This window comes from Sphaeramia orbicularis, unplaced genomic scaffold, assembly GCF_902148855.1.
Source record: "Sphaeramia orbicularis unplaced genomic scaffold, fSphaOr1.1, whole genome shotgun sequence".
Lineage (NCBI taxonomy): Eukaryota > Metazoa > Chordata > Actinopteri > Kurtiformes > Apogonidae > Sphaeramia > Sphaeramia orbicularis.
In genome coordinates, this window is record NW_021941454.1 from 213,595 (window position 1) to 239,318 (window position 25,724).

The window sequence follows — 25,724 nt, forward strand, 5'->3', positions numbered from 1 at the left end:
CAGGACCCAGAACCCCTGAACCCAGAACCCTGACCCTTGAACCCAGACCAGGTTAATCCTGTTCAGTGAAGAACCACAAACCAGACGCTGAACACAGTCAGTGTCTATGTTTTAGTGTTTTGGATTAAAAAGGACCAGGACCAAGACCAGGACCATTATCAGCAGCAGAACCAGGACCAAGACCAGGACCAGCCACAGGACCATGGTCTGGGTGATGTGGGCTAAAATACTCTAAATATAAATATTTTCATACCAGTTGTCGATAATTATGATAAAAGTACAAATAAAAAGCTGAGTTTGGAAGTTGAATGAATCCATAAATACAAAACAGCACAAAACTAATGGTTTTGGGATTAATTTTTTTTGCATTTATTTTGTTTCTGTAAAATCTAATGCACACTGACTGAAAAAATGACAGAAAACGGATCTTTTCAAACCAGATGAAGACGACGTAAAAGACGATAATTTGTGTTTGTTTAGTTTTTTTCAGGACCAGCAGGTCACACACTTACACTGGTTATTCACTGTCCCAGGGATTTATTACGAACAGGCATCGTTGGCCTTTACCTGTGATAAAGGTGGGGTCCAAGATGTTTTCCTGGAGCATTTTTTACTCTATTTCTTAAAATCCCCTTCCCACTCAGATTACAACTGATTAATTAAATGTTCTAACACAAAAATAAAAACATTTAGTCACCTGTGGAACGGACAGGACTGAAAAAACACCATCCAATCATCTTGAGCGCCCACTGGAAATGATTGAACGGTGATATGTCTGTCAAACTCAACTGCCATTTGTCTGTCCCCCCCGCAAGTACCCTTCTTTGAGCATGACTCGTGTGTTCTCAGAGGTTTGAAGTGAAGCCAGAGCCAGAACCTGGCTGTATTAGTTCTATCAGGATGGAAAGTTCAGCGACAAACTGTTTAATCACAAACATAAACCAGCAGGAAATGGAACATTAGTCAGATAGGTCTGAACTGGAGCTGTTCTGGAAGAGCGGGGGGGGGGGGGGGGGGGGGGGTTGGAGGAAACTGAAGGAGGTATGCATGGAGCTGGAGCCGGGGCCGGGGCCGGGGCCGGGGCCGGGGCCGGGGCCGGGGCCGGGGCCGGGGCCTCAGCCAGTGAATTGTTGTTGTGCAGCGCTCGTGAACCCTCAGGAACAAACATTGGGCGTGCCACTACTCTGGAGGCGTGGCTTTGGGGGGATGTCTGAAGAAAGGGGTTTGGATTTTTGAACTGAGTATTTTCAAAATGTAGCTTGCTCGAACCGTTTTTCTAAGATCTCGCATCCCACCTTTAATATTTGACTCCAGAAGACAATTAGATCTTCAAATATCACTGTACGCAGACGATATTCTAGTGTATGAAACCACACATTTCTATATCAGCACCGTCATCATTTAATGTCATTATTTCTACTAAAACAACACAAACTACCAGTTAAACACCCAAAAACCAACACTTCAGAGCAGAAAAACAGTAAAGGACCATTATAAACCAACTGAAATAAACATGCTATCGTTGTTTTGTTTGTTTTTATGAATATAGTCGAAGCATTTGCAGCCGTTAAACTTTCACCTTCAGCCGATCCAAAGCCACCTTCACTGCACCGACGGACTCGACAAACATCAGATCCGTTCAATCATTTTGCATCAGCTGATCAATCAGTCAATCGATCAGCTCTAACCCAGATAATCAACGAAGCCGTGACCTGAACCCGAAGGACTCAAACCGTCGTCACATGTCAAACTTCAACCCTGGACCTAAAACCTGCTCACACTGTGTAAGCCCGAACTTTGTATTTACTAAAATGCTTTAATTACAATGTACTTAAATGATTTCAGTTTTATCCCATTACTATAAAATGTTCAGTATATTCTACTAATTTGTAGACGTAGTCTAAAGTACGAAAACATGAAGCTGAATGGATTCAAATCATTAAGTTTTAGTCATGACCACACCTTTTTATCAGTGCATTGCATTGTGGGTATTGTTCATGTTGTCGTAAATGTGTTCTTTTTCTGTGCAGGGGTTCAGTGGGTTGTGCTGTTAGTGTTCATTTGGACTGAATGTGTGGATGACAAGGTTCTAATGGTTTTGGATTTTTCATTCTAGTTTAGTTTTATTTAGTTTTGACTTTTTTTTTCTCTAATTCAGTTCGTTTTAATTCATTTTTAGAGCAGGTTTGCTAGTTTTTATTAGTTTTCATTTTTTCTAAATGCTTAGTTGTAGTTCAGTTGTAGTTCAGTTGTAGTTCAGTTGTAGTTCAGTTGTAGTTCAGTTGTAGTTCAGTTGTAGTTCAGTTGTAGTTCAGTGGTCTCTTTTCTCTTCTTCTCTGTGGTCGTATTCAAATCAATCCCAGACAGGACTCTGCTGCTTTAGTCTCCATGTTTCCAGGTAGAGTGGGGACCAGAAGACGACTGGAAACCACAAGTGAACACAAGTGACGGACCCTTAAATATCACATGGTGCTGCTAGCTAAAATTGCTATAGTGAAATAAATCAGTTTTGTATCAATCCGACATTGACAAAGACGAAAAAGAAGAGAATTTTATCCATAATTTTTTTTCGTTTTTTTAGTTTTGTAAACATACAATACAGTTTCAGTTAGTTATCGTTTGTTCTTTTAATTATAGTTTTTATTTATTTCAGTTAATGAAAACGTTTTTACAGTTCTAGTTTTTGTCATTTCGGTAACAATAATAACCTTGCTTCCATCCACGCTACAATATATAAAGTTGAATAATTATACAAAGCCATTTATATTGCAAAAGATTTTAACTTAAATCAACTTGGAATTGAGTAAAATGAACTGATGATATTAAGTCTAATGATGATACAAAGTAATTGTCACTGCAACAGATTTTAAGTTAAACTGACTTGGCATTTAGTGTGTTGTACTTAAAATAGCAATTCCATTCAAATCAAGCATTTAAGTTTAATACACTCACGTTTTCATTACTCATTACCAAGGTTATTATCGTTAACGAAAATGAACGAAATGACGAAAATTAAAATTGAAAAAACATTTTCGTTAACCGAAATAAATAAAAACTCAAATTAAAAGAAAAAAACCGTAACTAACTGAAACTGTATTGTGTGTTTACAAAACTAACTAAAACGGATAAAAATTATGGATAAAATTCCCTTCGTTTTGGTCTTGGTCAACGTTGATACAGGATAGAACGTGAACATTTCGTCTCAGATCAGCGGTGTAACAGTGGTATACAAGTCAGGAGGCCAACAGTGAAAGTATGGAAAGTTTCAGTTTCATTTTCACGTAAGTGACGTTGTGTATGGACCCCCCCCCCCCAACCTGCAATAATGAAAATATCCATGGTACTGTACATGTGTTTGTGTGTGTGCTCAGTCAGAGCCGCCCTAACCCCACCCCCAAAAAAAGGGTCCAGGGTAACCTCACTAATTTGTTTGAATAGGATGGAAGATAAAATATATGAAAAAACTAAAACTAAACTAAAACTAAGCATTCAGAAAAAACGACAACTAATAAAAACTATCAAACCTGCTCTAAAAACGAATTGAAATGAACTGAATTAGAGAAAAAAAAAGTCAAAACTAAATAAAACTAAACTATAACAAAAAATCCAAAACTATTAGAACCTGGCTCATTGCTAAATTTTTTTTAAGGCAACAGGTTACCTCAGATTTTTTGAAGTAAACTCAACTTATCTCATGTCTTACAGCGCATGTACAAAGCTCTGCTGGTGTCAAAGTCAAACCAGTGTGAACATGTTTCTGGTGTCAGTTACCCAGAATGCCCTCCTGTCGCTCACAGCCACACGCGCTCAGATGAAACATCCCGGATTGGACTCTGACGCTAATGAATTCACTGTAATTGGTTCCTCGGAGGAGAACCTGCCGCCGTCGGCTCGTTTCCACCAAAACCTTCAAAGTGTGAATCAGCTCTTCGTCGTTTTGACAAGTCCATGGTTAAAACGTAGAAAAAAAAGAGGGAAAAAAGCGGAGGCTCCGAGGTCAGAGTCCTGGAACGACCTCAGACCAGGATCCAGATCTGATCCATGAACCCTGAAGGACTGAAGCTCATTAGAATCCACTCAGTATTCATCCCACAGATCACCTCAGACTGAAGCCAGTCAAACATGTGGGAACAGGAACTAAAAGCTTCGAAACCAGTCGATGAAAATCAAGAAAAAAAAACTGTGAAAGTGTTTGAGACGTCACGAAAACATAAATGTGATGTTTTTAGGAATATTAGTGTTAAACAGACAGAGATGGTGATAAAAACTTACAAAAACCAAATACACATGAACACATTTAAATTAAAGTCATTCTGTGTGGTATTGATGTTCCAGACGGTGACCAGCAGGGGTCAGTCTGGGACCAGAACACACAGAACCAGAACCATCAACCAATCAACCCTGTGGATCCACAGACTGGACCAATGACAGAATAAATAGTATAAAAGACTGTAAATCTAAACTAAAAGGTGCTTTGAATGGACTTATACTTGGTAAAATCAGTATAAAAGATGGTAAAACTAAAGTAAAAGGTGGTTTTAATGGAGTAAAACTTGGTAAAACTAAACTAAAAGATGTTAAAACAGACTAAAATGTATTAAATTAAGTCTGATGAGAATAGAAAGTTAATGACAGACTGGACTAAAACAGACACTCGGTCTTCAGTTGTCTGTTTTAATAGAATATCTACTCATCTATGTATTCAGTAAATTAAATCTATCCTGTCACCTGTCAATCACCCAAAACTGGATTTACACTTAGAAATACAAAATTTAGAAATCAGTATTTCAGTAAAAATGTTTAGAAATATTATAGAGAAAAAATTATGTTGAACAAACATAGTGTCTATGTCTGAGAATGAATAAAAGATTATTATTATTATTATTATTATTATTATTATTATTATTTACTGTGTGTGTTCTTGGGGCAGACTAAACATAATTACTATTTTCCAATCATGAAAAGTGTAGATTTGTGTTTATAATGAATTTATGTGTCAATTATATAATATCATTTTTCATTTTAATGAAAAAAAAAAAAAAAAGATTAAATTCAACAGTAAAAGTATGATTCAACATGAACTGAAAAACTAAGACACAACCTGAACCACAGTTAGAGAAGGAAGGGTTCAACACCTGAATGAAGATGGAGCTGCAGCTCCACCTACAGGACAGATCTGGTACTGCAGCAGCAGAACAACTGAGTTAAATGGACCAGAGGAACCAGAAGAACCGGAACCAGAATCAGAAGAACCAGAACCAGAAGAACCAGAACCAGAAGAACCGGAACCAGAATCAGAAGAACCAGAACCAGAAGAACCAGAGGAACCAGAAGAACCAGAACCAGGAAATCTTCATGTGTTCAGTTTCTATAAATCTTTGACATCAGTCCTTATTGTTTTGATCTCAGAGAATTCAGAAAAAGAAACAAACTGAATTCAACCAGTTCACAAACTGAAGGACACAAATATGTGTGTTTTTATATATATATATATATATATATATATATATATATATATATATACATACAGGGTGGGGAAGCAAAATGAACAATATTTTGAGGCAGGGATTGAAAGACAGTGTATGACCAGTTAGTTTATTGAAAGTCATGAGAATTTATTTGCCACAAGAAAATGTCCATAATAGAAAATGTTTTTATTCTCTGTGTCCTCCTTCTTTCTCAATAACTGCCTTCACACGCTTCCTGAAACTTGCGCAAGTGTTCCTCAAATATTGGGGTGACAACTTCTCCCATTCTTCTTTAATAGTATCTTCCAGACTTTCTGGTAATAGTTTTGCTCATAGTCATTCTCTTCTTTCCATTATAAACAGTCTTTATGGACACTCCAACTATGTTTGAAATCTCCTTTGGTGTGACGAGTGCATTCAGCAAATCACACACTCTTTGACGTTTGCTTTCCTGATTACTCATATGGGCAGAAGTTTGTGAAAAGGTATGGATAATAGTGTTAGGTATGATTATGACATCAGTATATGTTTGGGTTCAAAACAACTGACGTAGTGTCTGCTGAGAAAAAACAACTAAATGTTCAGTGTACATTTGGCTTCCCCACCCTGTATATGTGTGTGTGTATATATATATATATATATATATGTGTGTGTGTGTGTGTGTGTGTGTGTGTGTGTGTGTGTGTGTGTATGTGTCCCTGGGGCGTTGTGTGTTCATGTTGTGGATCTTTTATCTTGGTTGACGTCTCAATCAATCAGACACTGATGGAGACACACACACACACACACACACACACACACACACACACACACACACACACACACACACACACATATATATAAAGACACACTCAGTCCTTTTTCAGCCTCTTTGTTTGAGACAGAATAACACACTAACACACATTAACACACACTAACACACATTAACACACACTAACACACACTAACACACACTAACACACATTAACACACACTAACACACATTAACACACACTAACACACACTAACACACACTAACACACATTAACACACACTAACACACATTAACACACACTAACACACATTAACACACACTAACACACATTAACACACATTAACACACATTAACACACACTAACACACATTAACACACATTAACACACACTAACACACATTAACACACATTAACACACACTAAATTCAGTTCCGTGTTTGTCCAGTGGGCGGAGCCACAGAACACGCTGATGACAGGTTTAATTACACATTAATTACATGTTAATGTGTAGAAAAACATGAAGGAAACAAGAACGACTTGTGTTCTGTGAGAATAAATGTTCTAATATTAATGAAAGAGGCTTTAATCAGGAGTTTGATCATTAATGTGGATGAAGACGGAACCGTTTTAAACAGATGCTTTAGTCGTAAACAGATTTAACTCCAGATTTAATTAATCTTAAACATGCGCTTTAGTTTTAAGCCCCTCCCCCCGGTGGCGTCCTGCTCATTCATCAGACCAACAGGCCTCGTTAAGCACCGCCGCCATCGGGGACCAATTAGAGTCCAGGTACTAATGGGGCGTCGTCTGTCTCTGCCAGGGTCCGACCAATCAGACGCCAGCTTTAATCAGCGCTCGTTAACGCTGACGAGGACGTAAAGGTGAACAAACGCCATCTGATGAACCAATGAGTCGACCAATGAGGCTTCACCGCAGCAGAGGATTCTGGGTCAGACCAAGGACACCTGTCAATCAAAATAAAAGGCCTTCAACGGATTCAGACGTGAAACCAGAACCAGAACCAGACTCAGTATCAGTGTAAACGGGGTCAGTGTCGTCAGTGTCCGTCTGTAGACACACATCTGAAAACACATGTAAACAGATGAATGATGGGGTCTGAGACGGTGCCCTGAGGGACCCCACACTAATGAAACACTAACAATATGAAAACTGCTTTTAGTTCAGTTTAGTAAACAGGTTCAATGACATCATTTGTGCGGTCGTTCAGTCCCGGGTCCAACCCTCAGATGTCATCGTCATGGCAGCAGCGGTGGTCCGTCCGTCCGTCCGTTGTGTGCGATGGCTTCATTTCTTCTGTTTGACTGATGACATGTGACCCGCTGCTCAAACAGGAAGTCCATATATTTGGTCTCGTTTCCTTCGTCCTCTCGCCGTGTCACTGCCGAGTCAAGCCGGCAATTCATCACACCACGCTGCCTCCTGTCCGGGGGGGGATTCTGGTTGACGGTGCTCACCTGTCACCCCCCCAACCCGCCCCCACCCTCTGGGCGGTGAGGGGGTAAAGCAGGACGCCATCTCCCTCCATCCTCCTCCTGACAGCTCCCCACGGACGTGGAGGCAGGTCAGCGTTGGCGGGGGGGCGGATCCAATTATCCCCGAATGCGGCGGTCGGCGGTGTTTAAATCGGGTGCTGCGACCTCTGACCCCATTGGCGGGAAAGTGTAACGGCGAAGGGAGCTAATGGAGCTGGTGAGGCCCCGCGGCGCCGCACAGAACGAACATCAGCCCTTAAACGCACCGCAAACACCGACCAATCTGTCTACGAAGAGCGTTAAGACGCCTGGACGCTCCTGCAGAGACGGCGGCATCCGGAGGAGGCGTCCAGAGGAGGTGACGTCCAGAGGAGGTGAAGTCCAGAGGAGGTGACGTCCAGAGGAGGTGACGTCCAGAGGAGACGTCCAGAGAAGGAGGCATCCAGAGGAGGTGTCCAGACCAGACGAAGCTGCATCAGACCGAAAAAACATCAAACAGCACCAGAACACAAAAAAACCCACAGAAGAAGAAATGAGTTTACAGGTAATTTAGAGAGTATGAGGAGACTTATGCTGCCTTCAAGTCCTGTGGGAATTATGGTAAATAGAAGTTACAAAAATTGCACATGAACGCCCATTTACGTTGTATTTTCCACTGGAGAACTGGGATGGAAATGACCTTTGACCTTTTCAACATGGCAGAGAACAACCGGGCATTCACGGCCGAAGATAAACAAGGGTTTTATAGACGTTCTGCTGCTGTTAGCGGATGATTTTACACATTTACACTAGCGCTGTCAAACGATTACAGTGTTTAATCAGATTAATCAGGGTTGCTGTGGATTAATTTTGATTAATCACGATTAAATATTCATTTTTAATCTATATTAATCGCGTTTCATTTGGCACGAACAGACTCAAGACAGAAGTGAATATGTCTGCACTTACCATGTTTGTCCAAGCTGGGTGACACGCTAGCCGTAGCGCTAACAGAATCCTCAACTAACATATTTGGAATTTTAAAAAATCTGCATTAACACGCAAGATCTCAAAAAATATTCCAAGGTACACTGTAGGATTTGTCTTAGAATATTTTTTGAAATCTTGCGTGTTAATGCAGATTTTTTAAAATTCCAAATATGTTAGTTGAGGATTCTGTTAGCACTACAGCTAACGCTATCTTCCATCTTTATGGGTCGGTTCTGCTGGTTCTGCTGTTCCATCTTTATGGGTCGGTTCTGCTGGTTCTGCTGTTCCATCTTTATGGGTCGGTTCTGCTGGTTCTGCTGTTCCATCTTTATGGGTCGGTTCTGCTGGTTCTGCTGCCTGTCACTACTGGATCAGCTGACCATTTGTTCATGTGCGTTAACTCACATTTATTCTGTTTTTGTGAATTTTCTTTTCTTTTACAGATGAAACTGTTCATTATCTCTTTAGGTTTAAATGGAAAATCCACCTTAAAACTCATTTAAAGTCATTTATTCTTGTCTGATTTCCAGTTTTTGATGATGTTTCATAAATAAATGAACATAAACAGACGCTGTCGTCCTGATAAAAAAAACCCTTTATTACTGTTGAACGTTGACAACGACATGCATCCATTAAAAAAACACAAGATATTGCACTGGTTTAATGATTCAACTGATCAACCTTTAACGACAAACACCTTCAAGTCCTCAGACACGAGTCGGATCAGGACCAGGACCGGGACCGGGACCGGGACTGGACCAGGTTTGATGGTTTCAGGGTCCAGATCTGATGTGGATCCTCGACTTCAGCACAAACTGAATCTGCAGGTTTAACTTCAGATCCAGATCCTGGACCACGACCTGATGTGGACCAGGATGTGGGTCTGATCTGAGGGTCCTGTTGTTCTGGGGGTTTTATTAACAGATGGTGAATAGATGGACCAAGACCAGGACCAGGACAAAAGACCAGGACCAGGAGCAGAACTAGGACCAGGACCTGCTCTGGTTCTGATCCGACTCGTTGGACTCAGGTTTCAGATGCGTTTTTTTTTTTTTTTTCTCGTCCGAAGTGAAGACAGAAGTGGTTTAAGCTCCGCCCACTGCAGCAGGAGATGATTCGCTCACGTTTCCTCATCACATGACAAACAGGAGCCACGCCCACGGGGGAGGAGTCACATGACCAAACAACATGTAAACATAAAGAGTCAGTGTGTGGTGAACAGAGTCCTTTAAAAGTCCACTGAGACCCGGTTCAGTTCGGTTGGATCCGGTTCAGTCCGGTTGGATCCAGTTCAGTCCAGTTGGATCTGGACCCAAACATCCTGTAAACAGTCGTATGTTCAGATTCAGGACGAGGTTCGACTCCAAATTAAGAGAAAAACCCAGCGTTCGTCCGTTCCTTTTGAGCGTGTGCGGTCGACAGAGCACCGCCCACCGCCGCGGTTCCTTTAGCGGTTCTGTTCAGACAGACGACGGGGTTTTGTGCAAAGCCTGAACGTCCTGAAACACTCGGCGGAAACAGAAGCATAACAGAAACATTAAATATTCTTCTAGCTACACATTGAACCATGCACGTGAATCGGATCGGACGAAACGCCGCTTTGGTTCTGTCAAACCCGAAACGAGGAGGCGGCGGTCGTACGGGGGCGGGGCCCATCGAAGGAGGCGTGATGGGATGTGTTGACTCCGACGGCGACTGAAATGCAGACGACGAACGACTGAAACGGCCGACGTTGGGGGCTTCAGGGGTTGACGGGGTCAGTTAAAGGCTGAAGCTGAAGGAACGTCTGCCCTGACACAGACGCAGCGATGACGACCACCTGGAAAAGTTCTGTTTCCTTCTTCTGCCAAACATCATGTGACTGATTCTGATTGGACAGATCATTAGTGAAGGCGGGACTGACTTTGGGACGGTTCTAATACGAACCGTTTGTTTTGAACTGAGGTCATTCATTCATTTGTAACTTGGAGGAACTTTTACATTTGGTTCCGTCAAACCCACGACACCTCAACTGAAACGAGGAGGCGGCGGGTGTCCGGGGGCGGGGCCCATCGAAGGAGGTGTGACGGGACATGTTGACTCCAACAGCGACTGAAACGCAGACGACGTTGGGGGCTTCAGGGGTCGACAGTGAATCTGATCTGGGGTCAGTTAAAGGCTGAAGCTGAAGGAACGTCTATGCCGACACAGACGCAGCAACGACACCGACCACCTGGAAAAGTTCTGTTTGCTTCTTCCAAAGTATTTTTAACAGTCAAACATCACAGGATTGATTCTGATTGGACAGATCATTAGAGAAGGCGGGACTGACTTTGGGACGGTTCTAATACGAACCATTAAATATGAACTGTTTGTTTTGAACCAAGGCCATTAATTCATTTGTAAGATGGAGGAACTTTTACGTTTGGTTCTGTCAAACCCACGACGCCACGACTGAAATGAGGTGGCAGTCGTATGGGGGCGGGGCCCATCGAAGGAGGCGTGACGGGATGTGTTGACTCCGACGAACGACTGAAACGCAGATGAACGACTGAAACGGCTTCTTATGGTAACAATTTTTTGGATTGTTCTCTTTTTTCGTATACTGGATAATTTTTTGGGGCTGTTGCACCTCTGGGCTACCGCAGTTTTTCTCTGAATTAAAAATAAAACCAGATTATTTTCTCGTTGGTTTTATCGGATGGTTTCAGTAAATATTCAAGTGTCCCAGGTCTTCATCCAGGGTTCGGGTGTAACTGTCCGTCCTCGTCTCCGTCCAAATTTTAAATCGTTTTGGTCCTGATTTGCGTTCCTTCATGGATTCCAGGATCGGATTGAACCTGGTTCTGACGCTGCAGGTTCAGTTCGTTAAACGTCTTCGCTGTATTTACACTTTATTGCTTGGATTCCGTCTTTTTCCGTCTCGTCGTTTGCGGTCGACTTGCGGCGGACGGAGTGTTGTTAAGGCACGTCCTGACCCGTCGGGGGCGTGGCCAATGAACCGCTACTTATTTCCGACTCTACATTTATGTGTTGAAGACAGAAGCTCAGAGTCGGAACCAGAGCCTGGAGTCCGCCCAGGTTCGGCTCCTCCCCCACCCGGCTCCGCCTCCTTCGGGTCGGACATGCAGGTGGTCACTTTGTTTCGTTTTCCATTTCGCGCTGTTACGTCTTCCTGCTGCCCGTTTTGTCATGCTGTGTCGGCGCCATGGTGCTGGAGGATGTGGGCGTGGCCGGGGGTTCGGACCGCCTCCTCTGTGGGTCCGGTGTGGTGGAGGTTTGAGGGTTTGGACCGGCGGCCCCGGGGCATTCTGGGATGTCTCTGCGGGACAGCGGGGGCGTCGGAGCTGTGCAGTCTTTCTGGGACCGGGGCGGCCTCTGTGGGACCGGCGGCGAGGCGGCGGGTTCGGGTTTGGGTCTGGTGGTGGACGCTGGAGGGTGGGGTGTGGACTGAGGGGGCGGGTCCGACAGTGACGGTTTCTGGTCCTTGGGGGTTTTGTCTGAGGTTGAGCTCAGTTTGACGGGACCGAGGACACTTTTAGCGACCGTGGCGATTTGAGAGACCACTTTGTCGACCCCAGATTCTGGAGCTGCGGTCTGGACCTGGACCGCGGACATGGATGAGGACGTGGCGGCGGTGGCGGCGGTGGCAGCGGCGGCAGCACACAGCCTGCGGTTGTCGGCCTCTTTCTTCTCTTTGGGGATCCCTGGAGACGAGCAGGAGGTCTGCGGCGTCTCCGCTGGACTCGCTGTGGTCCTGGACTCGGCAGTGCCGGCGGTTCGGGTGTTGGTCGTGCTGGGGGGGGCGGGCTCTGTGGGGGCGGGCTCTGTGGGGGCGGGGTGGTCCCTCTTAGCGTCCTGCGGCGGACTCGGCTTCAGGAACGTGTCTTTGCTGACTGAGATAAAGGCGCTGCCGGGGGTGGAGAACGGGACCTGGACCGGTCTGGGTTCCAGGACCTTCTTCTCCTCGGTGACGGGCGGCAGGGGGTGGGGTGACGGACCCGTGTGGCTGAAGGTGGCGTGGGGGGTGCAGGGCGCCAGGCACAGTGAGGGCAGGGTCCCCCCGGGCCCGGTCCGGACCGTGGTGGGCCTCAGCAGGGGGGGCGGGGTGAAGGTGGTCCCACGGCGTCCGTCCTGGCTGTCCTCAGAACCCTCGTCCGTCTCATCCTCGGACGAGTCCACCTCGTGGATGGCGTCCTGTTTCTGCAGTGACTCGCGGCGCTCGGCGCGGTCCTGGCGGATCGCCGACAGCTTGTCCTTCAGTTTGGACTTTCCTGGGCCCAGACCCAGAGACCCGGACACGCCCAGACCGCCGTCGCCCTCCTGGCGCCCCAGTTTCCTAGACGACGAGGAGTGTTTCTGCAGACTGCCCTTCTCTACGCCGCGACCCGCCGCTGACAGAAGACCCTCCGCCGCCGACTCCTGGAAGGAAACACAAAAACCTGTTAAACCCGAGTCCGGTTCAGACCAGGAACCAGAACCTGGACCCCAGGTGGACGGTGTGGACTCACCTGCAGACTCTGTAGACCCGTCTCTCTCTGCAGGATGTCCTTCTTAAACTCGTGGGGAAATGTCCAGACTGTGTTTTCTGCTCCCGACGCCGCCCCCAGCTTCTTGTCTCCGCCCACGGCGCCCCCCGACGGGGACGGGGTGGGTTGGACAGCGAGGCGGCCAGTTCTCCGCCGACTGGACCCTCTTGAGGAGGGGGGACCGGGGCGGTTCAGCGCTCTTGGGCCTGGAGATCTGCCTCACCAGGGGCGGGGACGAGTGCAGCTTCACAGGGAAGGACTGTCCCACGGCGGACTGTCCCAGGGCGTGGCTCGGCAGCGGGGACGGCGAGCGCTGGGGGGAGCTGCTTTGGGGGGTGGGCGATGGCGTCCGGGCCAGCGGTGACAGGGGGATGTTCCCCGCTGACTTCCTGCGGGGGGAGCGGTACTGGCGCTGCAGCTTTGGGGCGAGGCCGTGGAGGGAACTGGGCCGGATGTGACCCGAGGACGCCGGCGAGTTGGGGACGCTGGAGCTGGGGGAGCTGCTCTGGGATGAGGTCCCGCCCACTGGGCGGAGACAGAGAGGAAGAGGACGAAGCGTTAATAGAAAGGACACAAAATTAATAAAAGACATTAAACACAGATGTTCTAAAACTCACCAAGCTACAAACATTATTAACATTAATAATAACTATCGTGTCGACCCGAGGGGAACCAGGGTTCTAGATCCTCTAGGTTCTAGATCCAGTTCAGTCCTTTCCGGTCTTTCTTTTCTTGGTAAATTCCATTTTCAGTTGAATAACCTCTCAGCTGACATGTCTGTTTCTGTACAGGAAATATGACACCATGGCAACGTGGCCCTATTGTTTATCTGTTGCTAGGTAACCCACTTAAGTGATGATTCTGTGATTCTGGGCAGAGCAACGTGATTGGCCGTTGGGAGGACATTGGATTCAAAATGACTAATATTTCACAAAATATTGGTCCGATCAACTTTCTGTTTAATCTTACATTTAATATTAATGTGTAACATATACTTTAGTTTTCTTAGTTCAGGTCTATAAACTTCTGACTCTTTCTGTTTTTACTGAACGGTGATCAGATCCAAGTTTCAGTCAAAATGACGTTGAAACTGTAGCGACAGTCAGAAGCAGAACCTCAGGGGTGTCAAACATACGGACCACGGGCCAAAACCAGCCGCTAAAGAGTCCAATCCGGTCCAAGGGATGAAGATATTTACCATGATGTTAGTTCAGGTTCCACATTCAGTTTAATATGATGTAAAGTGGATCAGAACCAGGAAAATAAGAACAGAATAAAGACAAATACAAACACTGGACCTGTTCGATCCACTGTGATCTGTTCGTTATAATAAACATCTATAAATGATCAACTGATTATTGATCAGTTTATTCATATCTAAACTTCTCTGAACCTGAATCCAGTCCAGAACCAGAACTTCAGACCTGTTCCAGGACATGAACTGGACTCATACGGTCAATCTCACCTGAGTGGGCGGAGTCTGGCGTGGACCTGTAGCCCTGCGTGGGACTCCGGGGGGAAAGGTTGTGGGTCGGGGACCCGGGTCCGCTTTCCCCTGAGGACAGAGACCGGTTCAGAGAGGACAGACTGCGACTGGTGTGGAGCAGAGAGGCCTGTTTGGTGATCTTCCTGAACAGAGACGTCTTCTTCTTACTGTGGGAGAAAGGGGGCTCAGTCAGTCCGCATCAGTCCACATGAGTCCACATCAGTCCACATGATTCTACGTCTCACACTGAATCCATCTGGATCCAGATGAATCCACCTTAGTCCAGATGAATCCACATAAATCCACCTTAGTCCAGATGAATCCACATAAATCCACCTGGATCCAGATGAATCCACATAAATCCACCTGAGTCCAGATAAGACCACCTGACTCGGGTCTGGTCCTCACCTGTCCTGACCCTCTTTGCTCTTCGTCTTCTTGTTGCGTCTCGCCATCTTCGACTTGTGGCCGGTTTTTCGAGCTGGACCGACTTTAATGGAGGTGTTTTCAAACGGCGTCGCAGAGATAGACACTTTGGCGCCACTCTGAGGGTCAAAGGTCAAAGGTCAAAGCCCACAGACTATAGATCTGAACCCCCCAGTAACAGAACCATGAAGAAAAGTGCATGTGGACCAAACCGCCCTCACCTTCAGGATCAGCTCCACCACCTCGGTGTGGACCAGACCGTGGACCGGTTCTCCGTTGACGTGGGTGATCAGGTCCCCCTGCCTCAGACCCGCCTCGTGGGCCGGACCGCCCTCCTCCACATGCTAAGGACCAATGAAAAGAGAGGGGGGGGGGGTTGTGAAGGACAGAGGTCCACCATAAAGACATAAAGACAGGAGTCCAGCAGGAGTCCATGAGGGGTCCACTGAGACCACAAACCAAAAGCCCCAGTTTATCATGTACTGGATCTGGACCCAGAGTCTGATGGACTCACCCAGACCATGTCATTCTATGGGTTCTGGACCCAGGTTCTAGACCCACCCAGACCATATGTTGTTATGAGTTCTGGACCTTCCCAGACCATGTGTTCTTACGGGTTCTGGACCCAAGTTCTTGGCAAACCCAGACCATGTGTTCTTAGGGGTTCTGGACTCACCCAGACCATGTGTTCTTAGGGGTTCTGGACCTACCCAGACCATGTGTTCTAACAGGTTCTGGACTCACCCAGACCATGTGTTCTTAGGGGTTCTGGACCCGGGTTGTGGACTCACCCAGACCATGTGCTGGACCGTGTAGATGTCGCTCTCCCCCATGTAGACCCTGATGGCCCTCAGGGTGAAGCCGTACTTCTTCCCCGCCCGATGGATGACGATGGCGGGCTTGACGGCGCTCACGGCCGGGGACAGGTCCCGACTGGGGGACGAGTCCCTGGAGGACGGGTTGGACGACAGGGAGTGGGGGGACATGGGACTGGCCAACGGGGAGGCTCCGTGGTGGTCCGCCGGGATCATCAGGGACAGCGTGGTGGCCGACGCAGACTTGATGACCTTGTTTAAGGGTCTGGAGCTCGGCGCCGCCGCGTGTTTGTCGCTGTCTCCCGACAGCAGGCGGTGGCGAGCGCGGCGGGCGGCCAAGTCACTGATGGCCTTAGGAGTGGACGGAGAGTCGCCGTCCGCTTTGACGGCGCCGTTTCCACGGTCACAGACGTCACCTGAACTACCCGCTATGGAGACGAAACACACGGAACCAGAGGATATTAATTAGAACAAACAAGTAAACAAACATGTAAACAAAGAAATACACAAATATGTAAACAAGCAAATAAACATGTAAACAAACATAAAAACAAACAAAAATCAAACAAACATGTAAACAAATAAGCAAACATGTAAACAAACCTAAATATAAACAAACATGTAAACAAAACAAGTAAACAAACATGTAAACAAAACAAGTAAAACAAATATGCAAACAAACATAAAAATAAACAAACATATAAACAAATAAATAAACTCACATGTAAACAAACACATAAATATAAACAAACATGTAAACAGACTAGGTTCAGACTAAATGTAAAGAAATGAAACAGGTTTAAACCTCAAGATGAAGGAAACGAATCAAAGTATTTAACGTTAAGACAAAACATTCACATTAACAGGACCCTGACCTCAGCTCACACATACAGTTGTTGTTATTGTTGTTTTGTTGTTGTTGTTGTGTTACATACGTGTGCCGGCGGTCCTGCTGGACCCGGGTGTGGTCGGGGACTCGTCCAGTTTCAGTTCCCGCTCCAGTGGCAGTTCTGGGATGGCCAGGGGCAGCTCTTCGCTCCTCGGACCTCTGACCGCACTCGGACCCAACAGACTCGGACTCTTACGACTTCCTGCTGCACCTGAGAGACCAGAACTGGGTCAGGACCAGGGTCCAGACCGGTTCATGTATTTAGTACCTGCGTCCTGGTTCTGTTCCAGTTCCTCACCTTCCTCCTCAGAGGAGATGGCGAAGCGCGGCATCTCGATGATGGCGGAGCAGCAGCGGCGTCGGACCGTCAGCGGCGGACTGGAGTCGCTCTCCGTGTGCGACGACTCGGACACGGAGAGACGCTTCCGCAGACTGAAACACAAGCACACACTGAAACTGAAACACAAGCACACACTGAAACTGAAACACAAGCACACACTGACACTGAAACACAAGCACACACTCAGACTGAAACACAAACACACACTGAAACTGAAACACAAGCACACACTGACACTGAAACACAAGCACACACTGAAACTGAAACACAAGCACACACTGAAACTGAAACACAAGCACACACTGACACTGAAACACAAGCACACACTCAGACTGAAACACAAACACACACTGAAACTGAAACACAAGCACACACTGACACTGAAACACAAGCACACACTGAAACTGAAACACAAGCACACACTGAAACTGAAACACAAGCACACACTGACACTGAAACACAAGCACACACTCAGACTGAAACACAAGCACACACTGAAACTGAAACACAAGCACACACTGACACTGAAACACAAGCACACACTGAAACTGAAACACAAGCACACACTCAGACTGAAACACAAGCACACACTGAAACTGAAACACAAGCACACACTGACACTGAAACACAAGCACACACTGAAACTGAAACACAAGCACACACTGAAACTGAAACACAAGCACACACTGACACTGAAACACAAGCACACACTGACACTGAAACACAAGCACACACTCAGACTGAAACACAAGCACACACTGAAACTGAAACACAAGCACACACTCAGACTGAAACACAAGCACACACTCAGACACACAAAGGAAACAGGGGGCGGGGTCCGAGGGAGGAGCCCACTCACATTTCAGGAGATCCCACCAACCAGGTGCGGTCTCTGGACTTGAGCCCGCCCAGACTGTCGACGCGGTCTCCGCCCTCTTCACTCAGGCTGCGTTTGGTTGGAGGAGGAGTCCGCTTCTCCTCATGGAGGGACAGACGCTCCATACTGCTGTAGACCTGCAGGGACAGGGACCGTCAGGACCAGGACCAGGATCAGGACCAGGACAAAGACCAGGACCAGGACAAAGACCAGGACTGGGACAAAGACCAGGACCAGGACCGGGACAAAGACCAGGACCAGGAGGAGTATCACTGGACCAAGACGTACTTACATATTTTTACTTTATACCTGTATTTATCTGGTGTTTGCAGTAAATATCTCAGTACTTGATGCAGTATTCATGCTAGTATTCTTCGTAGTACTCTTGTGTATCTCCCTGAAACTTGATGCAGTATTCATGCTAGTATTTGTCATAGTACTCTCATGTACCTCTAAAACTCAGTGCAGTATTCATGCTAGTATTCTTCGTAGTACTCTTGCGTACCTCCCTCAACCTTGATGCAGTATTCATGCTTGTATTCTTCGTAGTACTCTTGCGTACCTCCCTCCACCTTGATGCAGTATTCATGCTAGTATTCTTCATAGTACTCTTGTGTACCTCCCAGAACCCTGATGCAGTATTCATGCTAGTATTCTTTGTAGTACTCTTGTATACCTCCCTGAACCTTGATGCAGTATTCGTGCTAGTATTCTTTGTAGTACTCTCGTGTACCTCTCTAAAACTTGGTACAGTATTTATGCTAGTATTCTTCGTAGTACTCTTGTGTACCTCTCTAAAACTTGGTGCAGTATTCACGCTGGTATTCTTCGTAGTACTCTTGCGTACCTCCCTGAACCTTGATGCAGTATTCATGCTAGTATTCTTCGTAGTACTCTTGCGTACCTTGCTGAAGCGGGGGGAGCAGGAGGAGAACTGTCGGATCTCCACAGGGTCTTCGTCGTTAGTGTCGTCTTCTTCTTCGGAGTCAACGTGGTGGTAGCGGTCAGAGCGAGCTGCGGGGACACACAGGACAGTAGTGAGCACGTGCAGATGGTGATGACGGATGGTCGGGGTCAAGGGTCGGAGGGTCGGGGGAGGTGACATACTGTCGAAGTAGCTGGTGTCGTCCTCCGACTCCAGCTGAGGGATAAACTCGGCCTTCTGCCTCAGCAGACTGTTCCAGTCCAGCTCGGTGAAGAACGGGTGCTGCTTCACCTCAAATGCACTTCCTGTGGAGGACAACGAGGTTCCTCAGGGATTCGTATTTGGGGAATTTTAGTTTTCATGTGTCTTTCTAATAAACTTCGTTGACATTCAATCGCTGCGGAACTTTGTCTTGTATCATATTATTATATTTTGTCGTACATCGTATCGTATTGTACTGTATTAGACCTGTACCTGGTGTGTACATCCTGTTTCCTACCTGTTCCCAGTCTCTCCAGGGGGTTCTGTCTCAGCAGTTTGGAGATCAGGTCCTGAGCCTCCAGAGGCAGAGCTTCGTCCTCCTCAGGCCAAATGATCTCATCTGAAACCAAACACAGGAACCATCGTCACCTGAACGGTTCCACATCCATCCGTCGTTAGAGGTGTGGGAGACTTTCGTGACCAATTTTTCATCATATCTGTCCATCCTCAGTCATATCTTCAGTTTCATGAATCTGTTCGTCTGTCTGTCATTACTCACCTGAATCTCTTGCATTACAGTGAACAGTTTCTTAGTGCCATCCACCAGAAACAAACCATTTGTTTACAAACTGAGCCGGGAGGGAACTCAGGAATCTTTGGAATTTTGTCCCAACGTGCATTGTGGGAAAGGGAGGTACGTGCAGCCACCTGATAGCGGCGGCTGGAACAGACACAACACGGAAACGGCAGGAGCTCCCTTCCCTCTATGCATATTCCTCCAGCCGTTTCCGCGTCGTGTTTTTTTCATCCATATAATACTATATGATTGCGCTGCCGCTGTCAGGCGACTGCACGACCCTTTGCTTCCCATAATGCATGTCACAACAAAATTTCGAAGATGCCCGAGTTCCCTCCCGTCTCTGTAAACACATGGTTTGTTTCTGGTGGATGGCACTAAGAAACTGTTCACTGTAATGCAAGAGCTTCAGGTGAGTAATGACAGACAGACCAACAGATTCATGAAACTGAGGATATGACTGAGGTTTGACAGATTTGATGAAAAATTGGTCACGAAAGTCTCCAGCAGCTTTAAAACCCTGCGTGGACGTCGGTGACTCACCGCTGATCACCTGACCAAACAGTTCCTCGGGTGTGTCTCCAAAGAACGGAGCACATCCCACCAGGAACTCGTACAGGATGACCCCCATGGCCCACCAGTCCACCGGCTTCCCATAACCCTGACGCAGGATCACCTCTGGGGCGATGTACTCTGGAGTACCGCACACCTGGACAAGAAACAGGAAACAGACGGGACAGCGGAGGTCATTAAAGGGTTCAGTCCTCATGAAGACGAGTCTCTGACGGTTTTATCGAGTCACTTTAAATAATTATGACAAAAAACAGAAGAACATTACATAAAGGTCAGATGCTACTGTGTGGACGCTGTGTGGACGCTGTGTTTACCTGCTTGTCCAGAAACTCCCTGGTGTCCTTCTCAATGTGTCCTTCGTACAGGTTCGTGGTCAGACTCATCAAACCGATCTTGGACAAACCGAAGTCGGTCAGTTTGATGTGTCCCATGGACGTGATGAGGAGACTGGAGGAGACAGGGACCGGGGTCAGTCACATGACACCGCCCGAAGACAGTTTTACTAAAGTACATATGATGAAAAGGACACGTGTGTCTCACTTGTCTGGTTTCAGGTCTCGGTGGACGATGCCGTAGTTGTGTAAATATTCTAAAGCCAGAACCGTCTCTGCAAAGTACATCCGAGCCATGTCGACTGGGAGGGCGCCGATGTTCTTCAGCAGCGTCGCACAGTCCCCGCCTACAAGCACATGGACACATTAAGGAACACACAATGAGTCACATGATACAGAACACGCATTGACGTACAGTGGGGCAAAAAAATATTTAGTCGGCCACTGATTTTGCAGGTTCTCCTACTTAGAAAGATGAGAGAGGTCTGTAATTTTCATCAGAGGTACACTTCAACTATGAGAGACAAAATGAGAAAAAAAATCCAGGAAATCACATTGTAGGATTTTTAAAGAATTTATTTGTAAAATATGGTGGAAAATAAGTATTTGGTCACCCACAAACAAACACGATTTGTGTCTCTCACAGACCTGTGACAACTTCTTTCAGAAGCTCTTCTGTCCTCCACTAGTTCCCTGTATTAATGGCACCAGTTTGAACTGGTTCTCTGTCTAAAAGACACCTGTCCACAGCCTCAAACAGTCAGACTCCAAACTCAACCATGGCCAAGACCAAAGAGCTGTCCAAGGACACCAGGAAGAAAACTGTAGACCTGCACCAGGCTGGGAAGAGTCAGTCTACAATAGGCAAGCAGGTTGGTGTGAAGAAATCAACTGTGGGAGCAACTGGAAGAAAATGGAAGACATACAAGACCATTGATAATCTCCCTCGATCTGGGGCCCCACGCAAGATCTCATCCTGTGGGGTCAAAATGATCATGAGAACAGTGAGCAAAAATCCCAGAACTACACGGAGGGACCTGATGAATGACCTGCAGAGAGCTGGGACCAAAGTAACAAAGGCTACCATCAGTACCACACTAGGCCCAGAGGGACTCCTGCTCCTGCAGGGCCAGGCGCGTCCCCCTGCTTAAGACAGTACATGTCCAGGCATGTCCATCTGAAGTTTGACACAGAGCAGATGGATGATCCAGAAGAGGATTGGGAGAAGATCATGTGGTCAGATGAAACCAAAATAGAACTTTTTGGTAAAAACTCAACTCGTCGTGTTTGGAGGAAGAAGAATGCTGAGGTTCATCCCAGAACACCAGACCTACTGTGAAGCATGGGGGTGCAAACCTCATGCTTTGGGGCTGTTTTTCTGCAAAGGGGACAGGACCACTGATCCGTGTTCAGGGAAGAATGAACGGGGCCATGTATGGTGAGATCTGAACCCAAACCTCCTTCCATCAGTGACAGCATTGCAGATGGAACGTGGCTGGGTCTTCCATGACAGTGATCCCAAACACACCGCTGGGCCAACGAAGGAGCGTCTCCGTAAAAAGCATTTCCAGGTCCTGATGTGGCCTAGCCAGTCTCCAGACCTCAACCCCATAGAAAATTAGTGGAGGGAGTTGAAAGTCCATGTTGCCCAGCGACAGCCCCCAAACATCACTGCTCTAGAGGAGATCTGCAGGAGGAATGGACCAAATACCAGCTCCAGTGTGTGCAGACCTGCTGAAGACTGACAGGAAACCTGTGACCTCTGGTGCTGACAACAAAGGTTCTGTTACAAAGGACTGAGTTGAACTTTTGTTATTGACCAAATACTTATTTTCCACCATAATTTACTAGGGATGTCCGATATTGGCTTTTTTGCCAAAAACCAATATGCCGATATTGTCCAACGCTTAATTTCCGATTCCGATATCTACCGATACCGCTGCCGATATATGTGGGATATTAAACTAATTTCAGGTAACATCACATATCTCCTGTCATGGAATTAACACATCATGCCTAATTTTATTGTGATGCCCCATTGGATGCATTCTCAAATGCAACAAGGCTTTTAAACTGTAAACTCTGTCTGTGCACAGAACACATACTTCAGCTGAACTCTTTCCCTCCAGAACATTTTCCAGTGAGTTGGTAGCCAGCACCAGCCTTTTTGGTCATTTTCACTAATCTTTGGAGGCTGACTGAAAATGTTGTGTTAGGAGTATGTGAACACTGAATACATCAAACGAAAGAACAGAACTTCAACTTTTACACACAAGAAACGATTTTATTCTATCTTCATTCGTTCGTGAGATATGAACATTTAAATACTGGCCATTTTAAGGAAAAAAATGAATTTTGAGCAAAAAACTGAGAAAACTGCATTTTTTTCCAAAGATATTGATTTTCAAGATAAAATTGATTTCCTATTTACATTTTTGACTCTTTCTCATTTACCAACAGTAACACTGTATTCCAAATCACAAAATAAAATAATAATAACAACAATAATAAAAACAAACAGCTCTAAGATATCCCATCATTCCACAAAATATTAGAGGAATCCACACCAAACTTTAGACCAAACATCTTCTAAAGCACCAGGTTCCTTCTAAACTTATCACATGTACATACATCAGTTATAAGTCTAACACATAGTAGTTTAGTTTTTTGATATAAACACTTCAATATTCCTCATTTTCAAGAAAAAAAGAAACAAATTCACTAAATACTGTAGATTTCTGGCCTTTCCTTGGCTGCACCAGGTCCTCCTGTTGGACCACCTGCTGTGTTTGATCTGGAAATAATTATATGGACATCTAGTTATTTATCTGTGTATGAATATATGTATTTATTTCTTTCCTACTCCAGCCAAATCCCACAGTGTCTTCCCTGTGTCCTGCTGACATTCTACAGCTGAATCTGTTCTGTGTCCTCAGTCTGAATCTGAACTCACTCTAACAGATGAACACTAGCTGTCCTTTGTCTGTCCCATGTCTGTGTGTCTGTCTTCTCCTTGAATGTCCTCTACAAATGTCTCTTTTCTCTTCCTCCTGTCTGTCATTTTCTCCGTGTCCTTCCTCTTCCTCATCTCCGTGTCGGACCTGAGCCGCTCCATGTTTCCCGTGTTCCGTCTCCCTCACCTTCTGTTTCTCCGTTCCTGTCTCTAAATGGTTCTTCTGTAGCTCCATCATATATTGAATTGTCAGACTCTGTCTCCATAATCATCTTTAAGGCTTTTGAACCTGTGTGCGGTTCCTGCACAGTCTGCATTTCCTCATTCAGTGACTGACGCTGGATGTGTTGCCATGGGATACGGAGACTCCAGTGCAAAAACATTAAACCCGGTCCTTCATTTTTCCGAAAAAGCTGCTTGATTGTTTGTTTTCGGACTAAGGAAAGTAATTCACACGATCCGAAACAGCTTCAACTACAGTCTAACAGTGAAAACACGGATTGACGGAAAATTTCGTCATTGGCGGAGAAAGAGTTAAGTTGTGGAAAAAATGCCGTATTTATGTATTTTCTCTCCCTCCCTCCATGAGTCTATTACAGTGTGGCAACTCTACTGTACAGTTTTGGAAACTGCACATTTCTTTCAGCTACAAATAATGCTTCATTTACGCGTCGGTAAATGCCGGTGAAATAAAGGCATTATTTTATCGGTTTTAATGATAGGCAAAAACGATACCAATATTCACCGATATTACATTTTTATGCCAATATCGGGCCGATAATATCGGTGGGCCGATATTATCGGACATCCCTATAATTTACAAATAAATTCTTTAAAAATCCTACAATGCGATTTCCTGGATTTTTTTTCTCATTTTGTCTCTCATAGTTGAAGTGTACCTCTGATGAAAATTACAGACCTCTCTCATCTTTCTAAGTAGGAGAACTTGCAAAATCAGTGGCCGACTAAATACTTTTTTGCGCCACTGTACATATTCTTGACTATTTAACATTTTCTGGTTTAGTGACGCATAAACCTGGTTCAATGACTCCTAATCCCAGGTTAATGACTCCTAATCCCAGTTTAATGGCTCCTAATCCCAGTTTAATGACTCCTAATCTCAGTTTAATGACTCCTAATCTCAGTTTAAAGACTCCTAATCTCAGTTTAAAGACTCCTAATCTCAGTTTAATGACTCCTAATCCCGGTTTAATGACTCCTAATCCCATTTTAATGACTCATAATCCCAGGTTAATGACTCCTAATCCTGGTTTAATGGCTCCTAATCTCAGTTTTACCTTCAACGTACTCCATGACCATGCACAGGTGCCTCCTGGTCTCGAAGGAGCAGAACATGGAGACAACAAAGGGGTTTTCGGCGAAGGTGAGGATGTCGCGCTCCACGAAGGCCTGTTGGATCTGGTTCCTCAGGATCAGGTTCTGCTTGTTGATCTTCTTCATGGCAAATCGCTGTCGAGTCTCTTTGTGTCGAACCAGGAACACAGCGCTGAGGGGAACACATCAGTTAGACGCCGTTCATCTGAGGTTTGACATAAAGGTGAGTTTAACGGCAGGTTCTCGTACCCGTATGCTCCGTTACTGATGAGTTTGATGTTCTCGAAGTCCTCCTCCCGAGGGGTTTTGGTTTTAGTTGGAGGCGGAGCCACAGGGGCCGACGGCGCTCGACTCTGAAACCATTAAAACGACAAAGTCTTAAAGGTACAAATTAAAGATGTGGAATCAGAGTAAATCAGTCTCAACACAAATGATCCACGACGGAACCAACAAGAAAAAAATAATGAAAAACCAGGAACGATTCATTTAGTGACTGAGAACACAGAGAATCCACATTATCAAGATTAAAAACATTAACACTACTGCAGTCAAAACCACAGACACCAGCAGGATTTTAGAACAAGGTTACACAGTCCAACAGCCAAAACCATCTCAAGAACCTTTTCCACCGCAGGAAATTTACCAGGAACTTTGAAAAACCTGGGTTTAATTACTCATAATCCTGGTTTAATGACTCAACCCCGGTTTACTGGCTCCTAATCCTGGTTTGATGACTCATAATCCTGGTTTACTGGCTTCTAATCCCGGTTTAATGACTACTAATCCCAGGTTATTGACTCCTA

At 45.7% G+C, this 25,724-nt stretch overlaps 1 protein-coding gene across 1 annotated transcript in view; it reads right to left on the reverse strand.

Moving 5' to 3' along the window:
- Nucleotides 1–9,261: 9,261 nt before the first annotated feature.
- The window catches only part of mast2 (microtubule associated serine/threonine kinase 2), a 152,830-nt gene continuing 136,367 nt past the window's right edge, over nt 9,262–25,724 (reverse strand). Inside the window, 20 exon segments of the mRNA XM_030129476.1 lie at nt 9,262–10,282; nt 10,665–13,085; nt 13,175–13,317; nt 13,320–13,340; nt 13,343–13,717; nt 14,658–14,845; nt 15,087–15,223; nt 15,326–15,448; nt 15,896–16,347; nt 16,855–17,019; nt 17,107–17,240; nt 18,008–18,162; nt 18,930–19,039; nt 19,133–19,255; nt 19,450–19,551; nt 20,272–20,437; nt 20,616–20,748; nt 20,842–20,980; nt 24,885–25,093; nt 25,171–25,274. Of these exon segments, the coding sequence (XP_029985336.1) occupies nt 11,829–13,085; nt 13,175–13,317; nt 13,320–13,340; nt 13,343–13,717; nt 14,658–14,845; nt 15,087–15,223; nt 15,326–15,448; nt 15,896–16,347; nt 16,855–17,019; nt 17,107–17,240; nt 18,008–18,162; nt 18,930–19,039; nt 19,133–19,255; nt 19,450–19,551; nt 20,272–20,437; nt 20,616–20,748; nt 20,842–20,980; nt 24,885–25,093; nt 25,171–25,274 (4,236 nt within the window). The 3' untranslated portion in view covers nt 9,262–10,282; nt 10,665–11,828.